This window comes from Heloderma suspectum, chromosome 10 (genome assembly GCF_057233095.1).
Source record: "Heloderma suspectum isolate Gila_16-S chromosome 10, 16-S_ref, whole genome shotgun sequence".
NCBI lineage: Eukaryota > Metazoa > Chordata > Lepidosauria > Squamata > Helodermatidae > Heloderma > Heloderma suspectum.
The window spans coordinates 18,376,648-18,398,951 of record NC_139467.1 but is presented as its reverse complement, the minus strand read 5'-3'; the positions used below and the strand labels follow the sequence as shown (position 1 = coordinate 18,398,951).

General features: G+C 43.6%; 2 protein-coding genes across 2 annotated transcripts; both read right to left on the bottom strand.

The window, feature by feature from the left end:
* Positions 1 to 400: 400 nt before the first annotated feature.
* LOC146337862 (transmembrane protein 91-like) lies at positions 401 to 8,512 on the bottom strand. Its single transcript, XM_084815368.1, has 2 exons — positions 8,117 to 8,512; positions 401 to 658 (listed from the first exon to the last, which is right to left on the bottom strand). The coding sequence occupies exons 1-2, from the start codon at positions 8,435 to 8,437 to the stop codon at positions 476 to 478; spliced, it is 504 nt and encodes a 167-aa protein (XP_084671494.1). The 5' UTR covers positions 8,438 to 8,512; the 3' UTR covers positions 401 to 475.
* A 4,786-nt stretch (positions 8,513 to 13,298) lies between these two features.
* LOC146337861 (proline-rich transmembrane protein 1-like) lies at positions 13,299 to 20,909 on the bottom strand. Its single transcript, XM_084815367.1, has 2 exons — positions 20,526 to 20,909; positions 13,299 to 13,577 (listed from the first exon to the last, which is right to left on the bottom strand). The coding sequence occupies exons 1-2, from the start codon at positions 20,844 to 20,846 to the stop codon at positions 13,383 to 13,385; spliced, it is 516 nt and encodes a 171-aa protein (XP_084671493.1). The 5' UTR covers positions 20,847 to 20,909; the 3' UTR covers positions 13,299 to 13,382.
* Positions 20,910 to 22,304: the final 1,395 nt, after the last annotated feature.

Genomic DNA, 22,304 nt, shown 5'->3' with positions numbered 1-22,304 from the left:
TCCTTTGTGCCAACTAGTTTGCCTGTCCTCATTCTGTTGTTTTGGTTTGGAATATTTATGTTCTGTAGAGTTGAATCACACATGACTTTAATAATTTGATGTCAATGGGCCGTCACAAATCTATCACTAGATGAGTCTTCCTCAACCGGGTGCCCTCCAGATAGTTTGTACTACAACTCCCAGCATCCATAACTATTGGCCAGGGCTGATGGGAGTTGAAGTTCAAAACATCCAGAGATTGGGGAATACTGCACTAGGCAGAACTTTCAGAGTACCTGAGGTCACTTTAAATGTGACACTTTGCAGTTTGCACATCTTGGTTGCCAGTCTAACTGTATGGAAATCGTGTGATGTTCATGCACATGTGAACCAGCCTGCAGCATGTCTCTTTATGGAATGATTCAAAGTGCATGGCGTCAAACCAGTTTCTTCTCTGACTTGTGCATCAGGGTGAAAATCCTTTAGGATATGACTGTTACCAGAGATTGTTTGGCACGTGCTGGTAGACAGTCCTCGAATTGAAAAGAACAACCAGGGAGATGATATACAAAACCAAGAACCCAATCCCCAGCCCAAGTGCTGTGTGGGCCAAGGTGCGTGCCACCTTGGAGTAGTGCTGGGCAGCCATGCTGTTTCCAGAGAGGTTGGCATTTTGGGTCTGGGAAGAAAGAGAAATAAGCAATGGTTCAGTAAAAAAAAAATGCAACCAGATAATATCTCTTGTGTGCAGAAGTGTTTGGTCTTCAGCAGTTGTGATTTAAGCAAGACAAAAAGACCAATTTAAACGACTGATTTAAATCAACTTTCCCATTGATGCGACTTTCTCTTTTTCCTAAACAGTGGTGCAAATCTGACCACTAAATGATGTCAATATATAACTATTTTACACTATTCTTTCTTGCTTACCACCTTTGCATGTATTTGTCACACTGTATACATTTTGCACACCTTCCTTTCTTATTAATAGATGGAATGTCTTTAAAAGATTCCCATATAGGGTTGGTCTTGTGACAGCAGCCATGACAATGTACTAGGTAAGTATGACAATACTGGAACAGGACAGGACAATTTTGGCTTCTTCTTTCCAATGTTGTTCCTTTCTGCTTCACTCTGCCTTAGTTCATTCTCACCCCCACTCCCACAAAACCAAAGAAGCAAACAAAAATGAAATGCCCAGGAGTGATAGGTCAAAGTAAGGTTTGATGGTTACTGGGTAAACAAGAGGAGTGTATTTTCCATCAGGTGAAAATGAAATGCCTCTGTTTCATAAGTAGGGTATTCATATTTGAGAAATTGTCAAACTGGTTTTTCATTTACATAGAAAATCCCAGTTTAACTCAAAAGCCACATGCAGACATCATGCTAAACCACAATTTAGCATAGTTTAATTTAGTTTAGCATGACAAAAACAAACCACAGTGAGCCTTGGGGCTGTGTATTCTTCTTCTCCTCTCCTTTCTATCAGTGCAGCTGCAAGGAGATAGGAAGATTTGGATTACAGTTTCAGTTAACCATAGTTTAGTGTGTCATCCAATTCCTCAACTATGGTTACTGTTAACTGTCCAGCTTCATCATCCATTCACAATCCATTGAAGTTGGCTTGTTTCAAACAAATCACAGTTAATGCTGACCATAGTTTGTTGGCTTGAACAACATGACGGCCTATGGTCTAGCAGAGATGGAAGTGAAAGTTTCCAATCTGCTTGAGGCTGCGTCAGAGGAGGTGTTGGGAGTGAGTGTGTACATGAACCAGAGTAAGGCTCGTTTCATTCCTGTCAAAATAAATGATGGTTTAGCATGACAACTGAACAGAGCAATTGTATCTGGTAGTAGGCATTGGCCAAGTTAAGGAATTTACTGTATGGCTAACATGCTTATATTTAGGGATGCTGGAGAAATTCAAGATAGACTAAAATAAGCTCAGATTTCTAAGAATCCAGCCTGCGGAATCCGCTGCAGAGAGATCCCCTAAGGCTGTGCGGAGCCCGTGGACTTTCAGATTTTTTTTACTTTCCTGAAATTTACACATATTTATTCAGAGGAAAATATGCAAGCTTCTGCTGAGGAAAAGTTGAATGGAATGGGGGACAATACACTAAAAGTTACGTAGAAAGGTAGATTAGCTAAATTGTTACGAAACCTCTTAAGCAATTATATTTGCGTATTTTTCTGCATGACGGGAAAAAAATTCACATCCATCTCTGAGCAGACGACAGAACAAAAGGTGCCAGGACAATCTGTGAAACACAGATGGAGCAGATTTCACACAGTCCGTCAATCCCTACTGAAGTGGAAAAATACCGCTTGCATTGTTAGCATGGGGATGTGTTGCTGAGGTGCCAAAAGTCAAATAGGAAAAAGGACATTGTGATTGAATTAGTGCTAGAGGTAGTGATTGAATTAGTGCAAGAGGATGGTGGCTGATTAACTTACTGCACATGACTCAAAATGCCTAGCAGGGCCCTTGTCTCTGGAAACTGGAAAATGTCTTCTGAAGGAAGTTTGTAGCCCCTTGACTCAGCACTGCACCAAACACTGACCAAAGCTTATGTCATGTGCCTTGTTTACTTGTTTGTATAAATGCCAAGGTCACCTACTGTGTTGGGTCCAGTCCCAAAGGGCCATGTTGGCAACTCTTGACTGCACCACACCTTGGTGTTCTGGTAATAAATATCCGCTCAAATAAAAGTCCGTGTCTGTTCTCTGGCTGAGCCCGGCAGAAGGGTAACATTCTGCAACACTACTTATATTATGATTATTTAATTTGATAAACAAAAAACCTATGGTTTACCCCCCCCCCCCAAAGAGAAGTAAAGGGCTATATAGTTTTCAACCAAGCACCAAAAAGCTGGGAAATTATGAGCTAAGGCTCAAAACCCTTAATACCAACATTCCCCCTAAAAAGGCAGAAAGTACAAGTGAAATTCTCATTCTCCCAGATCAGATTAATTATGTGGGCAGGATGGAGAATGTGATATGCAGACGTGACTCTGGGGTTGTAGGAAACTGATGACGAACAACTTCGGGCCACTTCCTCTCTCTCTCTCTCTCTCTCTCTCTCTCTTCTTTTTAGAGCAGGCCTCTCCAACCTGATGCCCATGCTGGCTGACAATGATGGAAGTTGCAGTCCCACAACTGGAGGGCGAGAGGTTGGGGGAGGCTGCTTGGTTGAAAAGGGGAGAGCCTGGTGGGAACTGGTGGGAAGAGAAAAACTGAATGAAACTCTGTTAATTGCTGTGGCAACAAATGATGTTGTTGACACTTTTCTCAGCTATTACTGGCTCCAACCTAGAGGTTTCCTTGTGTGCTCATAGAGACATTCCTGCAAAGTTTAATATGTGACAAACCTACCCCGCCACACATTCTCACAAAATAACAAACAAATAGGGAACAGTCTATATACATCTTAGATTTTATTCTCTGATTTCACTTTTCCCCAAGCAGTATAAAATGAAAAAGTCTTGATGAAGGAAATCAGACCCACCAAGTTCCTTGTTACTGTTCCACTATTCCAAGACCAAACTTACTTGTGAGTAATGCCCATGGAACACAAAGGGTTTTCTTTTTAAGTAAACATACATGGCTCTAACCGCTGTACTTGACTCCCTTCAACAGAACTCAAGGAGCCCTCTCAGCTCCCATCAATGCAAGCAGATGTTCATCTGTTTCACTGTAAACATCTCATACAGAGTTCGGACTCCCATCTCTCCCAGTTGAATTTCTGCCTGCATATCCTGGAAGCAACAGAATTGGTCCCCCATTTTATCGCTCCCCATGATGCAAGGCTCACACAGCATTATTGCTTTAACCACTGTACCTTACTCCCTTCAATAAAACTCAAGGAGTCCTCCCAGCTCGTATAATGTTCTACTTGGTGGGCTGGGGGGAGGGGGTTGAATCTTCTGAGAAATCAGAGTGTGAGGAAAGTCCTCCTTGTGTGCTGGTTTCCAAGAAGAATCAAGGGCTTCTCCCCACCACCCTGCCTTTCCCAACAGATTCAGCGCCCTTCCACCAACCCGCCAAACAGCATCTCTTCTTTCTCTTTCTCAGCCACTAATAATATAAGGTGAAAATGGCAGTGTGTCATCCGCCCCGCTCCCGCCATCAGCATTCTAAATCAGCAGTGATGGGGGAGGGATAGGGAGAAGATGCTACTGAGTATACCGAGGTTTATCGTTAGTCCCATTGACTATCATTACATATAAAAAAGAATATTTTTAGGACCAAATGAAATGGAATTTTTGGGAAAAAAAGTCTTTCTCCAATGGCAATACAAGATGAATAGAAATCCATTTTTGTTTCAGGTGAAAACCCTCTGGTCTCTTTAGGAAGTGTGATTACAGAATGGTTGCCAACTTTTTTTTAAAGTCGCTTTTGACAGAAGGAGGGTTTCCCCCCTGCTTTTTGACTTTAAACTGCTCTTTCTCCCTCAAAATTCTACGAATCATCCTGACATTTTCAGGATATGTACAATGAGCACTTCTTCCTGGCACATAAATTTTTTAGAAATATTGGTGGAACAATTTCAATTTTATAAAGCTCCAAACAACCCCCCCATTACCATTTTAATGGTGGATTTTTTTTCGTTTTGTTTTTTACTGATGTTCTCCTAACATGTCTCCTTTAATCGTAACTGGATTGCTCTTTAAGAGAAATGTACTATATACAATTTCTTCTAAAAATAATAATGTGATTTTAATTTTTTTAAATGACCAATATATATTTATTTGTGATACTTCTATACTGTATAATATACAGTATACTGTATAATCACCAAGGTTGGCCGTAGAATCCCTGTCCAAATGTCTGGAGACGGTGAGTGGCTGGATGGGGAGGAATAAGCTGAAACTGAACCCTGACAAGACCGAGGTACTTTTGGTGGGAGACAAGAGGAGGCTGGGGGATGTTGACCTGGTGTTGAATGGGGTACGGCTACCCTTGAAAGACCAGGTCCGCAGCCTGGGGGTCATTTTGGACTCCCAGCTGTCCATGGAGGCTCAGGTGTCAGCTGTGAGCCGGACAGCGCTGTATCCACTCCATTTGATACGGCGGCTGCGCCCCTTCCTTCCCGACCATCTGCTCCCATCAGTAGTACATGCCCTGGTCTCCTCTTGTTTAGACTACTGTAATGCGCTCTACATGGGGTTACCCTTGAAGATGGTTCGGAAGCTGCAGCTGGTACAGAACGCGGTGGCTCGCCTGATTAAAGGCAGCCGCCGGCGAGATCACATCACTCCAGTGCTGAAGGAGTTGCACTAGTTACCAGTTGTTTTCCGGGCCAAATTCAAGGTGTTGGTTTTGACCTTTAAAACCCTATATGGTTCCGGCCCACCCTATCTTAAGGAACACCTCCAGCAGCACCAGACAGGTCGCTTAACAAGATCAGCCTCGGATGGCCTTCTCTCTGTCCCATCAGCCAGGACAGCTAGACTGGTGGGGACGAGGGAGAGGGCCTTTTCTGTGGTGGCCCCACTCTGTGGAACTCCCTCCCTAGGGAACTCCGCCATGCCCCCTCTTTAATGAGCTTCCGTCGTGCATTAAAAACGTGGTTGTTCAGGCAGGCATTTGGGGTGGGTTAGGGTATTTTAGAAAATGTTTTTACTGTAGAATTTTATTGTTTTAAACTGTTTTATTGTATGTTGTACATCGCCCAGAGTGGCTGGGTGACCAGCCAGATGGGCGATTAATAAATTTAATAATAAATAAATAAAATAAATAATATAATATAATATAACCCTTAAGTAGCCTTTCCACCCTGGCTGCCCTTTTGATGGCTAACAAAGAATAATGGTGTCTCAGTGTGTCAGGCACTATAATGATGTGATATGAGACTGGAACTTAATAGAACATAGCTAGACTCAGACCCTGGACTGTAGGCTCTGGCTGAGGCTCACATTCGGGGTTGGACTCAATGGTCTTAGGCCCCATCCAGCCCTACTACTCTATGATTCTATCAAATCCTCCATTAGTAATTTGAACATTATTCCCCCACCCACAAAATACATGAAGAATGAGGACTCCCCTAAAGTATATCACCCTTTCAAAACTTTTTCTGTAATGTCCACTCCTGCCTTGTCATTAAGTTCAGATCCTGATCGGTTCATACTACCTAATTTGGAAATTGCCTCCTATTGACTGTTATTGAAAATCAACAAATGGCTAAATATATTTTTCTGTTTGTTCCAGCTGGATAACATTGGCAAGCATAGTAATCCTTTTTGAGGATTGTCAAATATTGGAGAAATACGTGCAGAGTTTTTCGTGCTATGTGCCTTTGTCTGGCTTTAAAAAGTCTGGCTTTTTAAAAAAGGGAACTGCCGATAAGGTATATTTCTTGACAGAACTGGATGAAATTTACAGAGATAGTTGCTTGTTATTAAAGGATCAAGCCTGGCAAGTTTCAGATGAACAGGTGATGGGAGCTTTCTGAAAGAGCAGCCTTTATATTGTGCGGCTTTCTCAAAACAGATCCGCTTATCCTCCTATGGTGGATTTTTGTGGGCAATTGTTCTGAAAATGACATATTGTATAGAGCAGAGATGGGCAATTTGTGGCTGACCAGATGTTTTTGTCTACAACTCCGATCATCCCCCACCATTGACTCTGTGGACTAGAGCTGATGGGAGTTGTAGACCATAATATCTGCAGGGCGACAAGTTGCCTACTCCTTTTATAAAGCCAGCACCAGTCAAGCAACCTGAAACAATTCAGAAGGAGAAGTGCAGCATTTGTATGTGTGCGTGTGTTTGTAGGAGGGGAGTCTTCGATTTTGCTTGTTTGGGGAATGATTCACTTCCTTTGATCCCTTCCATTTTTAGGGACAATTTGTATGAAAATGGCATATGACATCGAGGTATCCCTAGGCAAGAAACCTGGAAAATGTCAGACCAGTAGCTGCAGGGATGAGGGAGTTATAAAACATCAAACAGCATTTGTGTAGATCGTGTTTAGATGTTACACCACCATGTGGAGGTGCAGGGGCCTTTGGTGATTTGAACATAAGAGGATAAGAAGAGCTGTGCCGGATCAGACCAAGGGTCCATCTAGTCTAGCATTCTGATCACACAGTGGCCAACCAGCTGTCAACCAGGAACCCACAAGCAGGACACGAGTGCAAGAGCACCCTCCCACCCATGTTCCCCAGCAACTGGTTTACATAAGCTTACTGCCTCTGGTACTGGAGGTAGCACATAGCCATCAAGACTAGTAGCCATTGATAGACTTCTTCTCCACCGTTTGGACAGTGATGGGGGAGGCAGACTTTTATTCCTCTCCACATGATGGGACAGATTGGTGGAGAAGTGTTGTCCAATATGGCCTTTCTCTCTGCAGTGATACACTTGACAGAGGGGGAATGCCGACATCCATGTACTGGGTAGAAAGTGACCGCAGTCTGCATAAGGCAAGCTGTTCCTATCTAACACTGTGCCAAGTGGAGAAAAAGGCCCTCATCTAAAAATGCAAGGAAGGGGTTACTGCTTGACAAGATGTTCCAGACCATCATCTTGCCAAGTGGTAAGGTGCCCCTCAGTAAAAGGTTTTCTGAGTCACCCACACTCCCAGTTGCCATCGTGATCCCCATATCAGCAAAACTCAGATGGAGGTAACATGCAAACAATGCTCAGTTATTGCAGTGTTCTGCTGTGGCATGTTATAGCTCTGAACAAACACTGATGTGAGCTGTAGCCCACAAAAATGGGTGCCACTATACATTTGCGTCACAAGACTCTTTCCTGTTTTTGCCTTCTGAAGTTTCTGCTAAAGAGTTAAATGTGCCTTAGCAAGTTTCATATACTATCTGCTCAATTGGCACCAAAATCTCTACAACCACCAACACCCATGTTATGCTCTAGCATTCATTTTCCTTCATTGACCCGCTTCCCTGTAGAAGTATAGAGACACACACACCCCGCCGCCACAGCACATCAGACCAGTGCTTCAGTTATGGATGTAAAGGACAATTAATCAGATTCTGAAGCCCTGACTCCCTCTAAATTTAGACAACTCATTGCCTGCTCCATAGACATGCTAAGGCAATCATCATAAACACTCTGTCTGGCTGTATCTCTGTGACACATGCACGCACACACACGCACACAGGCACACAGAGCCTCACCTTTATAGAGTAAACCAGGGCAGCAATCCCTACTGGCAGGCAGCAGCAAAGCATGGCAAAGATGGAGTAGCCCATGTAATCGTTTTCCTTCACGGGCTGGGCAGATGTGATGAACATGGTCTGTGGGGCCTGAAGGGCTGGACCTTGATTGAATCCTGCATCAGGTGTGCCACAATAAGGTTGGTACCCGGGTGGCATTGGGGCTGGCGCCCCATAACCAATGGTGAGTGTTGACAGATCAGGTTGGTTATCAGAGTATGGGGGTAGATTTTGAGTGGCAGGAGGATTGACCTCAACCTTTCTGTAAGTTGGGTTGCTCATACCGCAGCCGGTCTCCTCTCCTCTTTTTCCTCCTTTTCACAGTTCTGCAAGTGCCATCTCTCCTCCTTTTCATCTGGCTTGATTATCTGCTGGATGTCCTGCTCTCTCTCTCTCTTTTTCTTTGCACCTTCAGTTCTTTGTCTTTCTCCTCCCATGGACTGAATCTTCTTTTGTTCTTATAATCTTGCTTTATAATACAGGCCACTCTGCTTTGCTTCTCTTCCTAAGGAACTCTTATGGGATGCTCTGGCTCTTGGACAGAGTGACTTTGCTGTGTCTTGCTGCCCAGAAGAATGAGCAGGTAGAATGGAAATGTGGCAATGAATAGCTCCATCAGACAGATTTGTACTAGATGCGGAAACTCTAGAAAGGGGAAAGATGTTTAGTTTCAGTTTCCCCACGTTTGTGGTGGGGGCACCTACACCCACACAGACACCATCTCCTCCACTGTTTCACAGCTGAAAATACATACAAGCTTCTAGCACCTTATATTCATACCATGGATTACTTTGCCAGCCTCACCATATTGTTGAAGAACCTTCATCAACCACATATTGTTGGAGGTTCTTCACCCTTTGCTGCAGGCCTTGATTCTGCAGTTTCCCTGTCCTCCATGGACTGAAAAATGCCAAGAGGGCAGTAATTCTTTTGCTTTAGGGCATACTAGAAGAAAAGACACCATTGTCTTGCTGCCTGTTCAAAGCCTCACCTCCGCAGCTGCAGTGTGTGACATGGCAGGTTGCGCCACTCCATGATGCTTCAGCGTGCATGTGCGTGCAGCATTTAGATGCATGTGCACCAGAGACAAGATGCATCCACCCCCTCAGAGAGGAGCTCAATGTTAAATCTTGAGGAAGGGCAACACTAGCAATACCCACAATGTTTTAACAAGGCATCCCCAATTACTTATTATGCATTGTTCTAAGACTTATCACCATGTGCTCTGGTTGTTGACTCTGAAAAGCACCAAGAGGACAGAAGTTGCATTGCTTAAAGGCATACGTGAAAAGCATCATTGATGAAAATTCTCTTTAGGCGATAGACTCTCCTGGATGAACCAACCTCTACACTCCGTTCTGAGTCTTAGGCCCTCCTCCAGACTGAGGAAGGAGTGACTGAGGGCCTGAGGAAGGCTCAGAGGGCAGTAACAAGGGAGAGAGCCTTCTCGTTGGTGGCCCCCCATTTATGGAATAATCTCCCTGATGAGGCCCAACAAAGCATTGTCATCTTTTTGGCAGCAGGTTAAAACTGCCCTCTTCTCTCAGGCATTTGGCAGCATATAAGGAGTTTCTTTGATTGTCTCTGGCTGATTGTTTTAAATTGTTTTAGGCTGAATCTACACATAGCAGGTATACCATTATCATAACTATTGGTACACATGTCACCAATACTTATGATAATAGTATGATAATGGCATAACTGCTATGTGTAGATTATATGTTGTTGCTGTATGTGCTATTATATGTTATATGTTAGATAATTATATGTTATATGTATTATATGTTATATGTTTATATAACATATAATATCTATTATATGTTATATGTTAGATATATGTTATATGTTAGATATATGTTGTTGCTGTATGTGCTATTTGTCTGTGTCATTATGTGAATGGTTTTATACTTTATATAATGTATTTTAGTGTTTTTTTAAAATTATTGTGAACCACCTAGAGAGTTTTGGCTATGGGGCAGTATAGAAATATAATAAATGAAATAGACAAAGCTCCCTACAACTGCCCCATAGAAAGGGTAAGTCTATAGAGTTTCCCCGTTGCTAGTTTCTGCCAGAACCCCTCAATTTCTTTTCTCTCAGTTTGTGAAGGAAATGAACTCTAAGATCAGTGGGGTTTTTTTAAAAAAAAAAACCTGGGAGAGGGCAACTAGTATCTAAATCCCCTGTCACAGCTGGGCTAGTTCAGCATCTTTTCCCCTTTCATCTCATTTGTTAAAGCATGTGGCATGATCTGGTACTCAGGGGAAAATCCTTTGAGATGTCAAAAGTACAGAGTCAAACCTTGGGTTCCAAATATAAGAAGCTTTATTAAGATCAGGGATAAGGAATGAGGGAGAAATCAGAGTGCTATTATTGAAAACAAATAAAACTGGTTGCTCGCTAACCACGCAATCCTAGGCATATCTGCTCAGAAGTAGATCCCATTGAGTTCAATGGGACTTATTTCCAGGTGAGTGGACATAGGATTGCAGGCAGCCAACACTGCATATACAAGAAAACTGTAAAGAGAGATTACAAATATATTTGCAAGGTGCAAAGATCACCTGCTTGTTCAGTAAAGGAGAACAAGATGACAGAAGCATGAGAAATTTCATACAGCATAAGCCCTATTTTTATCCCTGTAGACCAGGGGTGGGGAATCTTTCAGCCCAAGAGCTGTATTCAATTTTGGAGAAGCTCTCAGGGGCCACATTCCAGTGGTGGGCATGGCCAAAGGCAAAAGAGGGTGGGGCCAAAAATACAAAAAATGCCAACATATTGTAGATTCAAGCTCTTGCTGCCTTAGGAGAGGCATTTCAACCTTACAGAATGGAGGGGAAAACTTCACAAAAGTCAGGAAACCACCACACGATCTGTGTTCGGGGAAGAAGGGGCATGGCCAGCTGGGGAACCTCAGAGGGGTAGATTTGGCCCCCGGGCCTCAGAGTCCATACCCCTGCTCAAAGCAGGCCCAAGATATTTTGCCATTTGAGACGAAGAACAAGATGGCACCCCCTCCCATTCCACGTACAAAAGCCTTTATGCAAGACTGAACATCTTTCTTCAATCAACACCAATGAAGAGACACCATGATGGGAACCACACCTGAAGGCAGCAAGCTAGCTTAGGGGGCATAGGGAAGGCTATGTGGCACAGACTTCTCCTCCAACATTTTGCTACCACCTCTCAGCACTTGCCACCTGAAGCAACTGCCTTACTTTGCCTAATGTTAGGGCCGGTTCTGCCTTTGCTGTAGACTCAGTGGAGGAAAATGGTAGAGGTAAGATGATCCTCCATCAGGTGTAGCCAATGTGTGCTGGATGGGCTTGTACACTTTGGCCTGGCCTGCAGCATGTACACAGATGGGCCATGAACACTTTCCAACAAGCCAGGTAGGCAGAACTCAGAAGTGTGAACTGGAGAGATGGCATATCTCTTTCTTGTTAGTGCTGTAGTTTAGGGGGAGCATAGCCTCAGCACTATTTTTTAGGACAAGATGATGGCATAAGGCAGTTTGCATTTTTAATGAAGATCTAAAGATTGCACTTCAGGGGGTTGGAGCAGAGACATTGTTAAAGAAATGCTGAGTGTCCATAGTGATCTGGAAGTCCAGTCGCTGCATGTCTACTCAGAAGTCAGCATATTCCTAGGTAAGCATACACAGGATTGCAGTCTTAGAATCAAAATGTATTAGTTGGGAACAGATCCATGTAAATAAGATTTGTGTCTTGCCAAATTTTGGATTTGGCAGAGCTATGTTGATATCTCCCACAGTTAAAAGGAAAAAGAAGAAGGAAATAGCCTGTGGGCCTTCCAATTCAAAATGGGTCCACAGTGCTGGGCTGTGTGTGCTTTAGCCCTTCCCCCCTTGCATCCTTTTCTGATCTAAATTGCCCTCCTGGAGCTGCTATTTGCCCTGTAGGTGAAAACATAGAAGTACCATACAATACAGATTGGGTCCAGACTTAATCATACTTAAAGCAGACTAAATGAAATCAATGACACTGAAGTTAGTCATGACTTACTTAAGTCTGGTTGATTTCAATGCATCTACTTTGTGATTAAGTCTACACCCAACCCTATATCAATCCATATAAGACATTCCCTGTTATAAGACAATTAGTTATCAAGTACAGCCCCCCACCATTAATTTCTAATAAAATGATTAAATGCATTTTGCCTAGTATACACATTTTTGCAGGTTATTTCCCAAATATAATGCATTTTTAACATTATTTCCACTAATACACACATTTATGTGTGTATCTTTCCCTAATATACACATTTTCTATGCATTTTTTGATTGGAGAACTCGGAGAAGTGCATATTTTGAAGGATAACTGAATTTTGCTTTGCATGCTGGTTTGAAAGTGAAAATTAAGTAAGTCTGCTTTAAAATGTGAACCAAACAAATTTCACCCCATCTCTACTTTGAACCATTGATCATACATTGTAGGGCAACTGTGTTGAAGGCTTACCTTCTCACAGAAAGCACAACTATCCTTTTCACATTTGAAACATACAGGGAGACAAAATTTGCAGACAAAATGAAGACTGCAGATGTATAGAGCATGTATAGAGCATGTGTAATGGGGCAGGGCTTGGGCAGCAATTCATGGCATGAAAATCGGGGTGTTATAAGTGCATGTGGTCCTGAGAAACAAGAGGTAGAGGAAAAGGTTCTAGAATAGAGGTACAACTAGGCAGGAGAATGAGAGAGGAGAGATGCACCTAGGAGTGGGTGATCAAAATCCATCTCATGATTTCAACGTGGTGGATATTTTATCCTTGGCAATAATGGGGCTATTCATATGGGTGATGCACCATCAAATGGATATGCACCATCAAATGAGCCAATGGTTCACATGTGACCCTTGGTGCCAACCAATTTTCTCATCCCAATTTAATGTTTCAGTTTGAGATATTTGTGTATCATCGAGCTAGATAACACATGATGCCCATCACTTGAGGTGGATGGGCCATTACATATCTATCAGTGGGCAGAATTCTCAGATCACCTGATGTCACCTCAAATGCAATGCTTGGCGGTTTATATATTCTGGTCATCAAGTCAAGTGTGAGGAAATGATGTGATGTGCATGCACATGTGAACCAGGCCATGGTTGCTTTAAGGAATGATCCAAAGAGCATGATGTGAAATCAGGACTTCTCGAAATTGGGCATCAGAGGAGAAGTCCTGAGAGTATGAACGTTGAATATTGCATCCTCAGGGATAGGTTGCTGCATGCTGAATGATGTTTGTTGCGGCAACAGTCAATCTTGTGGCAATAATAATTGTTATGATGATAGACAGAACCACCGACCCGATCCCCAACCCGAGTGCCGTGTGGGATAAGATGCGCGCCAGCCTGGAGTATTGCCGAGCAGCAGTGCTGTTTCCAGAGCGGTTGGCGTCTTGGGTCTGGGAAGAAAGAGAGATAAGTGATGGATTAGTTAAAAAATGCAACTGGAGAATATCTCCTGCATGCAGAAGTGTGTGTTCCTGAGACATTGTGATTTAAGTCAGCAAGAAAAAATGCCAGATGACATCAATGGGCATGACCAGACTTGCTGATGTCATTTCCCAATTTTGCCTTTCTCCACGCCTCTTTTGATATGGAGAAAGGGACTCAAATGGTGCCAGGAGGAGTCGTTCCTCCCAGCGCCAGCTGAGTTGCACACCTCCTTAGTGCACCTCTTGTCATGCTCCCACTAGAGGATTTCTCCTCAGAGGAGAACCTGGGGCTCCAAGTAATTGATGATGCTCAGGAACCACCCATGCCTGCACTCCAGGAGGAGCCTGGGCCCTAGGGGAAGTCTGCCAAGCATCCATCCCACCACCAAGAAGAAGAGAGCTCTGCTTCAGAAGCAGAGACAGAACAAAGGCGGAGCCCTTGGGAGTGATGATGCCTGAAGAGGCAGATAAGTGTCCTCACACTCAGGGGAAGTGCACAGTTGCAGCAAAGGACTCCTTGTGAGTAAAGGATTCTCCTCATGAGAAGGACTTCAACCTAAAGTTTCTGATTAGCTACACTAAGCCTTGGGTGGGGTTCTGGCAGCTCATGCTTAAAAGCCGCAGTTCTGGGGTGAGATTGCTGTTGGAACAACATCTCTTCACAAGCTTAGGACTTACCTCACCCATGTCTCCTTAATCCTCATCCTGATGGAACTCCTGCAAATCGCTTTGGACTGCCTTTGACTACTGCACCTGCTGAATCTGTGTCTGCTACCCCTCTTGCTCCCTCTGATGGAACTCCTCTAAGTAACTTTGGACTACCTTGACTATGCCTCCTACTGAATCCTTGCCTGCTGCTGTACTCTGAGAACTGTGCTGGTCTTGACCCTGGATTGCTTTGATCTTGCTACCTGCCTGCTTCTTAACTATAATGGACTCTGAGAACCACATGAGCTTAAACTATGAGCCATTAACCATTACTCTAGATCCTGTCCGAGTCTAGGCCCCTGTAGACAGGACACTTCTTGCTGTCCCCATTGATACTACTTCATATATTTCCTAGCCAATGTTGCAAATCTGACCACTAAACCATGTTCATATGTAACTACACTCTTACCTATTTTACACTGTTATTTCCTGCTTACAATGAGGTCTTGCATCTATTTGTTGCACTCTATACATTTTGCACACTTTCTTATCAACAGAGGGAATGTCTTTAAAGTATCCCCATTTCTTTAACAGCAAAGCCTTCAGACAACTTCGGTTCCTGCAGATGCTAGCTGATTATTTGGAAGGCAGATACCATCACATTCCATTAAGAGATAAATTATATGCCTGTGGAGGTAGCTGCATAGAGGACTTAGTCCATTATTTCTTGTTCTGTCCATTATAATGACTTTCCCAGAACAGAGTTTCTATCTTAAGGCCACAGTCCTATGCATGTTTAGACAGAAAAACGTCCTACAACTCCCAGCATGCCCCAGCCAGCATGTCTCAGTTACTAGGTGATTAAGAAATGATATAGCGGCATACTTTTAGATGTGTATGAATACATATCCTGTCACATTGCATGGTTTACAACACCAACTAAGAAAATTTGAGCAAATATTGTGAAGGAAGTGTCAAGGAATAGTAAAGGTGATCCTCCAATCTGAACAAGGTAAATTCAATTACTGGCAGTTCATATGAAGGATATATTTTAGTTATGGCTTTTATGTTAAGTGAGAATTGGGAAGCCCACTTACTCATGTTCTGTGTGTTTGTTTTAGATATTTTACATTTGTACAGTTTGCAAAGGCCTTTGGTTATAAGAAATAAACATTTTGTTGTTCTTTGAGAAATGGTCAGATTGTTAAACTACCAGCAATATCTGAGGTCTTGTAATTAAATCTGCATAAGTTTGTTTTTCTTGTTTCTGCAATTATACTTGCTAGTTGTGCTTTGGAAAGTGGGGGATGGCAGAACCAAAGGAAAAAAGGAAAAGCTTGAAAACGCCAATGACCTTCCCAGTGGCTCCCCCGGCAAAGGTTTCTAGAAATGCCAGAGATGAAGAGGAGTTGCTTGCTGTGATAAAAGCTGCATCTTCGCAGCTACGAGAGCAGTCAAATTAACTTGAAACAATTCAGGACTCAAAAACTGCCCTTCAGGGGGCTGTGGATTTAATTAATATCTCTTTCCAAAAGATGGAAGTGAAGGTTAATGATCTTTGCTTTGCCATCTGATTTCTTACTTGATATTGAGCATGCATATCGTGTTCCTGGTTCAAGGCGTGGCACTAAAGGGACTTTTGGGACTGTTATTGTTCAATTTTTACAAGTCTCCACAAAAAACTATCTTATGCATCTGGCAAGAGAATGAGGTGAGCTCCGGTGGGAACCAGCAAATGACAAGATTACGCTCTTTCATGATTATACTAAAGAAATTGCTGACAGAAGAAGGCAATTTGCAGAGGCAAGAAGTTTGGCAAAGCAAATTAACCTGCAATATCATATTAAATATCCGGCTACATTTTGTGTTCTTTTTGAAGATCAGATGAAGAGATTCTTGGATCCTGATGCTGCAGAAACATTTTTGATTGGTATTAAATTAAATTCAGGGAACCAACTCTCTCAGCCTCTGGAGTTGGAACTTAGCCATTTTTACTGTTCTTTTGAAGTATTGTTTGGGTTTTAGCTGATACGTGGTCAGGCAGTAGGCCAAAGATAAATGTTTGCATATTTTGTTCTTCTCTCCCCTCTTTTTTTTAATGTTATATTGTAATAAAGAGCATATTTGTGTGTGTATGTGTGAGTACACATATAAATCTGTTTTTAGATATGATACTACTTAAAATATACAAATGATTTGTCCTGTTTTTGTCTTCCTCTTAAACTTCTCTTTCCGCCCTTTTTTATTAGATTATTATTATTAATATCACTATGGGATTATTGTTGTTGCTGTTCCTTGCTGGCTAAACCTTTAATGTTTATTAATACATGTTAACTGAATATTAATTTATGGCTAATGGAAATGGATTGTTTGCTTCTATTTCTGTGCTATAAGACTGCTTGGATATTTGGTTTGTTCTTATTGAACTTTAATATAATTCTGTTTTTTCTTTTTCTCTCTCTTCCTTCTTTTGCTATCCTCCCTATCTTTTCTTAGAATACCGTAATGTTGGAAACTGAAGATTTTGATTATATTGTTAGTGGTGTTTATTTGTAAAAACAAAATAAAAATAGATTAAAAAAAGAAGAGAAATGGTCAGATTGGTTCTTCATTTACATAGAAAAGACCCCTTTACCATAAAAGCCAAATTTGGATATCATACAAAACCATAGTTTACAAGGACAATATTGGGCCATGTGAGCCTTGGGTCTCTGTCCTCCTCCTCTGTCTGTGCATCTGCAAGGAGGAGACTGCAAGATTTTTCTTCCAGTTTCAGTTAACCGCAGTTGAATGCAGGGGTCCCCAACCTTTTTGGATTGGTGGTGGGCACATTTGGAATTTTGAGACATTGACCTGGTTCGCATGATCACGGCAGCAGTGCCTGTGGGCTCCAGGTTGCAGATTCAAGCTCCTGCCATGGCAGCTTCTTGTGTCAGCCAAACCCAGTGAGGGTGGCTTGCTGGGGTGGTTAACAAACCATCCTACAACTCTACAACAGGCTATGGGTTCAGGGTGGTTTGTTATCCACCCCAACAAGCCAACCTCGCTGGCTTTGGATAACATGAGAAGATGCACCCGGCAAGGCTAATTATGCAAATCAGTAGGGTCGTGCAGGGACCCCCTGATATGACTCGGAAGCCGATTCAGCTCAGGCAGATTCGGGCCCCCCTGACCCGACTTGGCCATGAACCCGAAGTGGGATTTGGATGGCGAAACCCGCTTTGGGTCTCCCCCGATGCCCCTGCACAACCCCCCAGCTCCTCACCTGGGCCTCCTCCTTCTCCGCCACAGCCATCGCCTTCTCCGTTGCTGCACTGCCGCCTTCTCTGCTGCCGCCGCTGCCTTCCCTGTCGCTGCCCACCGCTACGCCTCCTTCTCCATCGCTGCTGCCAGCTCCTGAGGCCTGGATGCGTGGCAACTCGTCTTCTTGAAGGGAGTCACCATTTTTAAAACGGCAACCTCCTGGAAGTTCCAGGAAGTCACCATTTTAAAAATGGCGACTCCCTGCAAGAAGAGTCGCTGCGCGTCCAGGCCTCAGGAGCGGGCAGCGGCGGCAAAGGCAGCAGTAGCAGCGGTGCTGACAGAGAAGGCAGAAGCGGTGGTGCAGCTGCGGGCAGCAATGGAGAAGGCAGTGGCAGCAGCGAGGAGGATGCGGTGGTGGCAAGGGTGGACAAGGCGGCTCAGGAAAGGATCTGGAGGCACCGGGGGGGTGGTGCTGGGCTGGGGGGGGCGAAGCTCTGAAGTGCACCATGTGCTTTGGAGACCCCCCGGCCTGCTCCAGGCTGCTTTGTGCCCCCTCCACTTTGCCTTGGAAGGGGCACAAAGTGACCCTAAGCAGCCTGCTTTGACTCGGGGTTCGGGCCTTAGGCCGAAGCGGTGCATAGCCCTACAAATCAGCCAGTATGTGACTAGTATGCGCAGGGTGGTTAACAAGCCTTGTTAACAACCCTGTGACCATGCAAACTGGGCCAGTGTCATAGGCACTCTCACAAACTGGCTACCATGGGGTTGCCTTGCCCATTCATAAACAGCTGCTGTGGTGAGCATGGGTGGTCACAGAACACTCATTTCCCAAGTGTCAAACTGCTAAGACTAAAAGAAAGGTAACTTTCCCAAGAAATGAAGTGCAAAGCAGAGGTGGGGTCTGAGCAATAAAACATAAACCATTCTCTTGAAATGAAAGATGGTGCTGGAGGTGAGTGCTTCACTTTACAGCAAGTCAGCCCACCAGTTAAAAATACATTGTTTTAATTTAAAAAAAACACCCTTAAATAAAATAAAAATCAGAAAGGACAGAGAGCCTGGCGGACATCAAGAGAGGGGTCTGTGGACACATTGGTGTCTACAGGCACCATGCTGGAGACCCCAGGTTTCATGTGCCATCCAATTCCGAAACTGTGGTTACTCGTATGTATGGTTTAGTTAAAAAAACCCAGCTTCAAAACTTCACAGCCCATTGAAGTTGCCTCGTTTCAAACAAATCACAGGTAACATTAACTATCGTTCATTGGCTTGGATGACATAAGCTGTAGTCTAGCAGTAATGGAAGTGAGACTAGGTTTGTTCCTGCCACAATAAATTACGGTTTAGCATGACGTCTGAACAGAGCAATTGTATCTGATAGAGACTGCAACATATCAGAGAATAACTAGACCCAGGCCTTGAACTGTATGCCTGTTTGAGCTGAAGCTCAAATCACCCATTAGCAATTTGCAAGTTATTCCCCCATCCACCCAAAACATGCAGAACGATTGTCCCTAAAGTAGGTCACCCTTTCAAAACTTCTTTTTTGTAATATCTGCTTCTGCCTTGCCACAATTTTCCCCCTCCCAAATGTATCACACATACAGTGACAATGCCCACTGCGTGTTTAGTGCCTATATATTGCTGTCTATTGAGTGCATGCACACAAACATCTTTTTACTGACAGATACAGACAGCTCGCTTACAAGGCATACTTGCATAAGCCGACAACAGAGACCCTTTTCAAAGTGTGAGGTCTAGAGAAAGAAGGAAAGAAAGAATTGTACCTATTGCTAATGCTGCACCAATTAACAGTTGATCTTCAGGGGGTGGTCTTTTATCCATAACTGGATCACATCCTGACCTAAGGCGGGTCACCCCAGTGGCCCTGCTACCATTGTCTTCTTTGTCATCATTTTGTTTACATTGTTGTAAAAGAAGAGAGAGAGGAGTGGAAAAAGGGAGGGGAGACATAAAGTGAGAAAACAAGAAAGCAAATGAGGAAGGGAAACTACAACATAAAAAAGGCACAGAGACAGATAAGATGGACATATCTAGTAGAACAGGAAGACAGAAACACATAAGTGTAGCATCATGCTTCTTCCCATACTTCCCCCCCCCCTTTGTCGCACCTTTTCATAAATTTGCCACTTGTTGGGTTAAATAGGATATTTCTCCCCTGATCTTGCCTGTAGCATAGAGGGAAGCAAGAATGTGGCTGCCCTCTTAGTATGCCCAATGCACCTGCTCTACCTTCAATATCCCTGCACCTTCACAGAGACATATAGGCTTTGTGCATGGCCTATGCACATAAAACCGATTGCGCATAGGTCCAAATCATACCGCTGATTCCCAGATTTTATTATATGGGAACTTGACCATGTAATCTTGGCCTATGCTCATTGGATTTTGCATCTGTGTAGATCACATTCAGATGCTGCATATCTATGCACATATATTCCAGAGTTCAGCAGTGGCATGTTATACGTCTGATAAAACACTGACGTGGGCTCCCTAGCCCACAAAAATGGAAGCCACAATACTTCAGTTTGCCTTTAAGGTGTCAGTGTCACAAGGTTCTTTCTTGTTTTTGCTGTACCAGATGAACACAGCTAACCCAGCAGAAGTTTCTGCCTAAGAGTAAATATGCCTCTTAGCAAGTTCCATTTCCTCTCTACATCCACCTCTGCACATTTCATGCTCTAACATTCTTTTCCCTTTATTGACCCTCTTCCCTGTAGAGGTGCAGAGACACCCCCCTAAAGCACATCAAACCAGTGCTTCAATTATGGGTGTAAAGGTCCATTAATCAAATTCTGAAGCCCCGACTCCACCCAAATTTAGAAAAATTATTGTCCACCTCATAGTCATGCTAAGGGGTTCATCACAAACACTTTGGCTCTCTCTCTCTTCCACCTCATAGTCTTTTAAAAACAGTATCTAAGGGAGCCATCACATAAACTGTCTATCTGTCTGTCTCTCTCTCTCTCTCACACACACACACACATGCACACTCACACTCACCTTTACAGAGTAAATCAAGGCAGCAATCCCCACAGGTAAGAAACAACAAAGCATGGTGAAGATGGAGTAGGCCAGGTAATCAGGTTCCCTTGCAGGCTGGACAGATGTGATGATGATAGTCTGTGGAGGCTGAAGAACTGGACCTTGGTTGAATCCTACACCAGGTGCACCATAAGTTTGATACTGGGGTGGCATAGTGGGAGGTGCCCCATATTCCATGGGGGGTGCTGACAGAGCAGGTTCTCCATAGGGCTGTTTCTCAGAGTAGGGTGGTAGATTATTAGTGGCAGGAGGATGGACTACATCATTTGGGTTGCTCATACTGTAGGTCTGCTTTTCTCGTTTTCCTCCTCTTCACAGGTCTGCAAGTGCCATCTCTCAATATGTGCCTCCTGATCTGTGCTCTTGGACAGAGTGACTTTGCTGTGTCTTGCAGCCCAGAAGAATGAGTGGGTAGAATGGAAATGAGGCAATTTATATCCCAATCAGACAGATTTGTACAAGGTGTGGAAACATTGGTAAGGGGGAAGACATTTCCCAAAAGCAGAGTGCTGTAATGTCAGTTTCCACACTTTTGTGGTGGGAACCCCCCCCCCATACCTCCAACTGTTTCACAGCTGAAAGTAGGTGCAGCCTTCTAGCACCTTATAATGATACCAAGGATCACTTGACCAGCCACACCAGCTACAGTATTACTTATTCTTGAAGGTTGTTGATGTATTCATTGACTCCCTGTTGTCCACCCACCGAAAAATGCTAAAACGGCAGCAGTTCTTTTGATTAAGGACATACTAGAAGAAAAGACTCCATCATCTTGCTGCCTGTTCAGAACCACATGTCCACAGCTGCATTGTGTGAAATGGCAGGCTGTGCCACTCTATGATGCTTCAATGTGCATGTGCACGCAGCATTTAGATGCATGTGCACCAGAGACAAGATGCATGCTCTCACTCAGAGACTGGTGTTCTGAAGCCCTTGCAGAATGGGCCAAATGTTGAAATTTGATGAGGGACAATGCTAGCAGCCCTCCCAATGTTTTAACAAGGCATTTCCTAATTACCTATTACATTTTGTTCAAGACTTTGCCACATGCTGTGTTCACTGATTTAGCAATATCCCTTTGCTCCACTGATTGAAAAACACCAAGAAGACAGCAGTTCCTTGGGTTAAAGGCATACTCAGAAAACATCACTGACCAAAATTCTCTTCTGGCTCTAGACACTGCTTCCCACAACTGCCCTGCAGGGACGGCCAGCCTACAGACTTTCTCCTTTTGTAATTTCTGCCACCACCCCTCCATTTGCTGTAGATCTTGAGTGATGGGAGCTCTAAGTTCAGTGGGCTTTTACCTGGGAGGGAGCAACTAGCAGCTAAATCCCCTGTCATGGCTGAACTAGCTCATCGTCTTTCCCCCTTTCCTTCTCTTTGTTAAAGCATGTGGCAAGAATGTGTCATCTGGCAAACAGGGGGAAATCCTTTGGGATGTTAAAAGTATAGAGTTAAATTCCAGCTTCCAAATGTAAGAAGCTATATTAAGATTAGGGATGAGGGAGAAATCAGTGAAGTAGCACTGCAAACAAATGGAACAGTTCCCTCTCAGTTTAAACCTTGGCATGTCTATTCAGAAGTAGATCCCATTGAGTTCAATGGGATATACTGCCAGGTGAATGGGTACATGATTACAGGCAGCCAACAATGCCGATAAGAGACAATTGTAATGTGAGAGTCCAACAGCAGTTGCAAGGTGCAACCGTCGCCCGCTTTTTCACTGGGGGACAA

Coding starts and splice junctions, on each gene's coding strand:
- LOC146337862 (XM_084815368.1), bottom strand. CDS start 8,437: ATGAGCAACCCAACTTACAGAAAGGTTGAGGTCAATCCTCCTGCCACT. Junction 659..8,116: donor CCCTGGTTTACTCTATAAAG/GTGAGGCTCTGT, acceptor CTTTCTTCCCAG/ACCCAAAATGCCAACCTCTC.
- LOC146337861 (XM_084815367.1), bottom strand. CDS start 20,846: ATGAGCAACCCAAATGATGTAGTCCATCCTCCTGCCACTAATAATCTA. Junction 13,578..20,525: donor CCTTGATTTACTCTGTAAAG/GTGAGTGTGAGT, acceptor CTTTCTTCCCAG/ACCCAAGACGCCAACCGCTC.